This window comes from Papaver somniferum, chromosome 6 (assembly GCF_003573695.1).
Source record: "Papaver somniferum cultivar HN1 chromosome 6, ASM357369v1, whole genome shotgun sequence".
Lineage (NCBI taxonomy): Eukaryota > Viridiplantae > Streptophyta > Magnoliopsida > Ranunculales > Papaveraceae > Papaver > Papaver somniferum.
The window spans coordinates 115,553,819-115,562,437 of NC_039363.1; the positions used below are offsets into that span (position 1 = coordinate 115,553,819).

At 36.0% G+C, this 8,619-nt stretch overlaps 1 protein-coding gene across 2 annotated transcripts; it reads right to left on the bottom strand.

The window, feature by feature from the left end:
- Positions 1–1,075: 1,075 nt before the first annotated feature.
- LOC113288968 (target of rapamycin complex subunit LST8-like) lies at positions 1,076–4,126 on the bottom strand. Of its 2 annotated transcripts, XM_026538129.1 has the most exons (8): positions 3,675–4,123; positions 3,502–3,534; positions 2,798–2,914; positions 2,569–2,685; positions 2,062–2,238; positions 1,885–1,951; positions 1,731–1,784; positions 1,076–1,414 (listed from the first exon to the last, which is right to left on the bottom strand). In XM_026538129.1, the coding sequence occupies exons 1-5, from the start codon at positions 3,795–3,797 to the stop codon at positions 2,149–2,151; spliced, it is 480 nt and encodes a 159-aa protein (XP_026393914.1). In that variant the 5' UTR covers positions 3,798–4,123; the 3' UTR covers positions 1,076–1,414; positions 1,731–1,784; positions 1,885–1,951; positions 2,062–2,148. The 2 variants fall into 2 exon arrangements, with proteins under 2 accessions (XP_026393914.1, XP_026393913.1); XM_026538128.1 differs by lacking the exons at positions 1,076–1,414; positions 1,731–1,784; positions 1,885–1,951; positions 2,062–2,238 and adding an exon at positions 2,246–2,420 and having other exon boundaries at positions 3,675–4,126.
- Positions 4,127–8,619: the final 4,493 nt, after the last annotated feature.

Consider the following 8,619-nt stretch of genomic DNA (forward strand, 5'->3'; position numbering starts at 1 on the left):
TATCAGTTTCACGATAGACATATGGTTTAACGGAGCAGATTGCAAGGATAAGATACAGTTGAGAAAGCAGATATGTAGAAACTACACAGAAGTATGAATTAGTCAGACTGGTACCTCTGTTCGAATTGTTCTGCTATCTTGATGAGGACATATATTCAAGTACTTATCGAAAATCGCTCGGGCATCTTTCCCCTTTAAAAATAGTAGAACTACCATTTATCAGTATTTAGTACATTAACGACATGATAATTTATTCAGCTGATGGCACAAGAGCCTCTTAATATCTATATGTTGAGCATTTGGGATTTTCAATTGGTTTAACATCCTTCAGGGTAAGAGGTAAGTGTCGTGAGATAATTGATTATGTAAACCCACTTCTAGCATGCACCAACCAGTTTCATCGTCATACATATGGTAGGGAAACTTAAATGGTCTTATACGGTGAAAGAGTTACAAGGATAAGAAAACCATTGTCTTATGGCAAGGTTAAGTACCTTTAAGTTACGTATTTTTCAATGCAATCTTCTAAACCAGCAAGATCGCCAAAAGCAATTAATAAGTGTACGTGGAACCAAATTGCACTCAGTCAGCATAAAATATAATTAGATCAAGATTTCCTCTTTTCAGGTGAAATAGTATGCAAAAACAGTAAAAGAAGCACGACCATTTTTAGTTTACCCACCAACCCAGTTAAATTTTAATAAGCACAACAGATACACAAACAGTTCTGAATGTAGGTATGGTCAGCTCTGATGAGCTAAGAACAACACCGTGCTCAGAAGGTCCAAGCTTATGATCATATCCACACTGGGGAAGTAATTTTTTTGAGGGTTAATATATGAACAACCGTGGCTTAACAACTACACAAACAGAAGAACAAGTACCTCAAAATGGAAATCTTTAAAAAAAAAAATTGATATTTGGCGCTTATCGGACTTTATACCCCCAATATGATCCTTCTTCTCTGGGAGTGGAAGATGGCACAACCTTGCGCAAAGAATCTAGGAAGATAGAAAGAAAAAGTTTTACACAAAAGTGCCTTAATATAGAGTGGCCTAAAATAACTTACAGAAACTTTGGATCCAAAAAGATAAATCACAATACACAATTAGTGAGTCACAAGTTCAAATTAACATATTAAGCTGAAGCAAGTGATGCTAACAAACATATCAAGTATGGACTAAATTTGCAATATGAAAAAAGAATGAGAAGAACTAAGTACTGCCGGACACATCAGAATTATCCCATGCTGACTAATCACACTCGTCCATAAAATAATTGAAAAGAAACTCTAACTAGGCACCATCCATCAAAAAGAAACATCAAGAGTTTACATGTTTCCAGACAGCGATCAGTTCCCATTGCTACGGTCACACGAATTCCAGGATCAAGATTCTGGTCAACGACAATAACTCTGCACAATTTGGAAAATCAACAATCAGCTAGAAACAAATCATAAAGTATCTTATGTGGTTTCATGCTCATAACAGATGCAGTTGATTTAGAACACCAAGAAGAAATCTCATTTAAGAAAGATTGAAAATATCAATAACAGGGAGATTTTATTGTCCACATTCTGCAATTCTTTCTTTTGGCTTTCAAGATAAAAGAGAAAATTTCATCCTCAGGGAAAAAAAGATGCATCAGATAGCAACATTGGTATATAAATTCAATAAAAATGACAATAACTCTTAGCTAAAACTATTTCAAGAGGCGATTGAGAACCATACCTTCATTAAACCAACATCGACTTGTGTACCGGTGTTATTCAGGCCTTTTTCTTTCTGTGTAACACATGCAGAGGCATTACAAGGTAAACTATTAATTCTATAGGTGAGAATGTTTTCAATTTTCATAATGAAAATAAAAACATACAAAACTAACCTTCCCGATATGGACCCCATTCATGCTTACGTAAATGATGAGGAGCATCAAGGGGTGGTAACAAACCCTACGAAAAAATTCAAGCAGATTTTTTAAATTCACATCATAAGCAATTACACAAATTTATACATGTCTAATACATGCATTATAGCAATTTTTTGAAGGACGAAAACGTACCACAGATCTAAAGCTTGTATGCATCTGCAAAAGCGCACGTCTCAGATACTGAGGTGTCTCCAAATACTTCAGTATTCTTATAAGAAACTACGTACCGCTCTCATTACCATCGGCATCTTCTTTTATTGCTAATCTCAAATCATAATCTGAACCATTATTATTGTCAAATATCACCACCTGTTTACACAAAACAAAATCCCTCTCATAATCAAAATTCACTTAACTCTTCTGTCTCTGAGTTTCTCAATAAACCCACAATTCCTATTTCCTTGAACCTTCAAACTAATCATTTTTTTTATCAAAAAAAATGAAGCCCTATGATCAACTCTATTCATTTTCCCTTGAAGACGAATCCCTGACTGTAACAATAAACGAAACCACATACGATACAATCTTTAAATAATCTTTGGTTTTTTCTGATAAATTTAGAGATTTAAGAACTACAAAAAAAGAAAAAAATTAACATTAAGAAACAAAACAAAAACCTAATTAAAATATAGCACTAACCTCATCGACTCTGAAAATTATAGCTACACGAGCTATTTGACCAGGTGAAAGCAAACACTTCAGGATGTAACCATCATGTGCTTGTAGATTATGAAGCAGCTCAAAAAATTTCATAGTCTGCATCATAATACAAATGCTTAAGATTAATGAAAAAAGGCTCAGACTCTTATCAAAACAGTACAAGCCTTTTTTTTAATAAAATTAAGAACATATATTGTTACAGAACAACCTGAGTCCCACGCTGCAAGCGCCAAACATAGCAAGTTACATTATTGTTTGCAGCAACAACTAAGCTTCCATCCCAAATTACTGTGAGAGATCGTATGGACATATCCACCTCTGGCACCTGAATTATACTGTAAACTTGATAAAAGGTTCTAAAGTATACAATTACTTCTGATCATAAGGTAACAGAACTGTTACTGGAAACCAAAAAAGTTCAACATAGCAATAAAATATCCAGTACATACCAACTCACAACTGCATGAATTTGCTGTCAAATCCCAAACACGAATATTTGCATTTCTACCAATGATGCATTTCCAACAATTACAAACTAAGGCTTAACACAATCAATTACAAAATCAATTTGAGCATCACCCCCAGAATTGACCACATAGTACAACTCCATTTGAGCAAAAATTCCAAAGTTTAACTACAAAAATCACATGCATGGGTCATTCACTCAAGCTAACACAACATACAGTCACTCATTTTGAAACCCCACACTAAAATCCTCTTCAAACACTAATAATTCTTAATCAAAATCAAACCAAATCAAATCCTCTAATTCTTGTACATCAAAAAATCGAAAAAACAAAAACCCTAACCAGAAAACCCCCTCAAATCAACCCTGATTTACTAGCCAAAATAACCAAAAATTAACAAAAATGGTAATAGAGATATAGATAGAAGGAGAAGAAATATCCTCACCAGGATTGCACTTCGTGAACAATTCTTCCACACCTACAACCACACAAAACACAAACATAAACGAATTAGAGCCAAAACTCATAAACCCTAAAATTAAAAAAAAAAAATTGAAGATAAACTGAAAATACTAAGCAAAAGTAAGAGCTTTAATCAGGGGATTCAAAGTCATCAACCTCCATAATCTCATCATATGCAGCAGGAACTAGTCTTCGATCTCCATTTTTGAAAATCGACAAAGACCCTTTCGAATCTGATTTAGCAAGAGCAAATTGTTTCAAATCAAGAACAAATAACATAAAACATTCTAATTCATCCAAACAATCGAGCCCTAAAAATTGTAAAATCAAAACCCTAACCCCCAAACTGTTTCAAATCTACTCAACAACAACACTGTGAGATTCACTGGTCTAAGATTGTTCAGATTCAACCCCATGTCTTCTTCTACTTCCTGATTAACCACCTTCACTTCTATTTCTAGTAACATAGAAAATCAAATTCTGGTATTCTAGTAGACATGATTACCAAACCCTAAGAGAGATGAGTTAGACAAGGATTTGAGGTACGGCTGTGAGAGGGTGAAAGAGAACTGAGTTTCGTTCTCTTTTGATAGGAAAGAGATAAGAAATTGAAAGAGATACGCACGAGGTGGTCAAAAGAACTGAGTTAGCTTAATCTAGTCGTTCACTGCAGTTTGGCTAATCGTGGCCATCAAAAGGGTGGGGCCCAGGGAAATCCTACCTATAGAAAAAACTAGGATCGTCGGTCATAGTGTGGGTCGAATCACAAGGAATAAAATAATAATAAAAAATCTTATACAACGACCGTTTTTAACACTCCCAAATGTGCTCCGCATTTTTATTAAATCTAGGACAGAGTTTGACCGGTCCACGGTCAATTGATTATCATTGAGGATCGGGGGTGTGGGTCAATAAAACCCCATTTTCCGCTAGTGTAGTCTCGTCGAGATGAACTGTAATTTAGTTACGGTTGATTTGTCGTAACCTTCATTCCAATTGTAACCAATTACGTTCTGTAAATAAAGTATCGAGCTCAACCGTAACTAGTTTACGATTGGTATATCAACTAAAGTTTTGAACCGTAAAATGCTTTTTGAGAAAAAAGTTCAGGGAAATTATATGGTTGGTAATGGCGATAAAACTACAAACCGTAACTAAATTACGTTTGATAGGTATTAGCCGTAGAATTTTTGTGAGACATATAGGAAAATTTACGGTTCGTAATGGTGGTGTCGACACCAATCGTAAGTGAAGTTACGGTTGCAAATACAAATCGTAACTATACATTCTTTCTTAGATTTCCTCGTCTATGGTTCGTAGTTCATCACTTACAAACCGTAACCGCATCAAAAACTAAAATTACGGTTGGTAATTGACCTATAACCAACCATAACACACATGCAACCCTAATTTTGAACTTTAATTTTCATCTCCAACACTAATTTTCAATTGAAATTAAATTTTTCTAACCTAAATCGAACACAAAATAAACAAAACCCTAAGTGGGTTTCTCAAAACATATCTCACATAAGTCATTCCTGTTAATTTGTCGGTGGATTATGGCTTTGAAATTGTTGTTATTCAACTATTGGAGGATGTGGTTGATTATAATCATTACAATCTTTATCAATGTTCTTCTTTCGTATCTTTGATACAGATTTCAATCGACGATCATAAAGTTTTTCGAATTGCTGATTAATTGAAGCTTATGGAAAATAATGATGGAAAGAGAGGTTACGGGTGATGGAGAAAAGAAGATGAAAGAAGAAAAAAGAAAACATATTTTCAATTTAGCTTTGATTTAGATTAAAAAGTGGGGAGCGCAATTTAGACATTTTAAATGTCATTAGAACATCCCATAACCAACTTGATAGACATTACTATCACATATAAGACCCTGATGGAAAGCTCGTTGATTTTTCGAGTTTTGATCAATTAAAAAAAAGAAGAAGTGACAGATTATACATCACATGGTGTCCATGCTCCTCCATAGTTAGGGTGTTTTATCATATAATTATACATCATTGTGTCCATGCTCCTCCATAGTTAAGGTGTTTTATCATATACCGTCGAGCCAAAACAGGCAAAGGAAATGGACGCATGAAAGCACCCTTAACGAGCCAGCTTAAATGAGTGTCTAGTAGCTTTCGCCATCGAATACCTAAGGCTAACCCCTATGAGTTAGATATCTAGCAGTTAGATTGGCCATCCATGTCAGCTAGCGCAACCTCCTAAGTCCTATGGTATTTCTAATCTAGCAGCGAAACGCTGAATAAAACAGCGCTGAACCAAACAGCGTAACATGATTTTATACTAATCATTACCATTTCTCTCTCCACTTTTTTCCTTTCTCTCCACCTTTTTCTGCTCTCTCTCCTATTTTCCCTGTCTCTCTCCCTCTTTTTCCTTTCTCTCTCAAACTTTTCCCCTCTCAAATACGTCCCACTTTCTTTCTCTACCAAAAACATTTATCTAGCGCTGAATGGTTCAACGTTTATGTCACTTTTTCAGCGCTGAATGGTTCAGCGTTTCAATTTCGCTGCTAGTTGAACTGTGAGCAGTTGTTAGGAGAGAGAAGTATCCAGAAGTAGTGTTAACTTTTTTTCCACACTTTTTTCTTGATTTTCAACACCTTTTGGCCAATCTAACAGTTCAATCTAGCCCATAGGGGCTAGCCTAACCGAACCCCACAATGTGGAGATGTAACAGTGGTTTACTGTTTCCAAGTTAAGGAAATGGAAAGACATGCGTGACTACTTCGTCAACAAAATTAACAGAACAAGCAAACAATCAAATAGCATTCCTCTATGTTGTTCGATGGGTACATCAGGCTGGTCTTCACCTTCATTTTGACTTTATGGGAACTAAAATTGTTTAGTGGGTGAACTCATAATTTTCCCATTCCAGAAAGTAAGGAGATGCGACTCCAACGGAAATGGGAGTTCATTCCTGATAGAGTCCCATGAATCCATGGCATGAACTAGGGAAGAATTCCGACTGATAAAGCAAAGAGCCTCCAACATCTCACATTCTCACTCAAGTATTAAGCTTAACCAGGCAGGCAGCAACCCTTGTTCTTAGTTTATGGGTTTTTATGTAGTGACTTGTTAGTTCTTGGGCTCCATTATAGTAACTACCCATTGGAAAGTTGGGTTGGGTTCTATGATAGAAAAAGTGAAAAACACAAGACCAGAGGCTTCTATGATGATTTAGCTTTCAACACAATGTTGCTGCCGAATTCGTAATCAAATGGAAGAGATAAAGAGTCTAAGATGCTGAAGACCGAACGTCGTAGCCGAAATGGTGTGGGCAAATGAATGATGATTTCTAGTCGATGGCTAGCTAGGAGCCTTTTTAATGTTTAGTCTCCTAGTAACAAAAAAGAGTTCCCAACTCCCCGGTAACCTAGTTCCAACTTAACAACAAGAGGCCTAAGTCAGGACCTAGTTACTGAAATGGAGAGTTGGGACTTGGGAACAAATCCATGGTTGTGTTTGAGAGATAGGCTCATCTTTTACTGGTCTTTTTTAGTCTCTGGTACGATCGAACCGTTTACCTTTCTTGTGGTCAGCGTACAAAGATTTTACTGATCTATTATTCCCAAAGACATTACTACCCAAGTGGCGCCACACAGCCAATGAGCCAAATGCTTGGTACAATTTGGTTTTGTACCTCATAATAGGGTGGTGAGCCACTCGGAAGGACCTATGCCATGTGATCTCCTCCTAGAACAGAAGAGAGATTCAAGGTCGGGGTCACTTGATCGAATATCCGTGAATTATGACACCTTTTTCAATCAGAAAAAATAAAAAAAGGACTACTTTTGGTTGGAGAAAGTACAACTTTTACTGAATTATAGTAATAACACTTGACATTCCATTTCCACCTCGTAAAAAATTGTACTGTTTCTGGATCTCGCCTTCATTCACGCTGCTGCTGTTTCTTGTTAAGCCCAATGACACCTTTTATGTGAAGATGGTAAGTTGATAACCAACTATTGACTATCTACCTAATGGTAAGTAATGATTCCTCATTGAATTACTTTTTTTGACTAGTAGTTGACATCAAAAACTTAACAGCTGTGTTCAACTTCCAACAGTTTGGTTGAACTCCAAGTAAATGTCGACTTAAAGCTGATTATACACAAACCCACAACACCAGGTCCAAAACCATGCACTTTTGATTGATTGGTACTTGCAAAAATTCACTCCCATTAGTGTCAACAACATTAAAAAAAAATAATAAAAAATGGAAAACATTTGGAGGAGTGTACAACTTGGAACTCAAAGTATATATTTTGATCACGACTTGTGTTAGAAAGGTAGGGGATTAATGATAATTCAAACAAAAAGGTGGGTATTAAGGACAACTCAACCAAAAGTTTTCTACTAAATCCATCCAAATACAAATTCACAAGCCTTTCCTATTTTTGGATTTCGTTAGCGGTTGTTATTTTTTCTTTCTTTTGGAGATCAGCTTTTGTGCTCCTCATCATTCTTTTACTGTTTTTTATTGCTCTTCCTGGGATTTGCTCAAAAATTAAGAATTAAGAACATTTTTGGTTCATAGATTTTAGAGAAGAAGTTAAAAATGCATACAAAGAAAGGGGTTGTGTGGTTAATTTACAGTTAACAAAAACTCATTAAGTCTTCTTAATTAACCTTGTAGCTTAAGCATCGGCATCTGTTTCAGTTAGATTGTTCTACGATAAAGATGGGATATATATGGGTCAGTAAACTCTCTAGGAGTAGGGGCACACTTTCAAATTGACTTAGAGACCGAGTGAAGGAGTGAGTTTTCGGGCATGGGAGAGGCTATATTACACACTGAGAGACACATAATCGGCCGTTGGAAGGAAATTCCAGGAAAAGGCTGCTTATCAGCTGCTTGAGGGAGAAAAAAAAATCACTGAAGCGGTTGATTATGTACCTCTCCAACCCGTTTTTTGTTATTCAAAAAAAATAATTATTATTATCTTTATCTTCAAGAGGTTGACCATGTGTCGCCCAGGACAAGCTTTTTCCTAAACGATTGATCATGCTCCTCTTAGTCTCCACCATGACAATCTCCTTATATGAAAGAGCATGCTAAAGACTTAGGC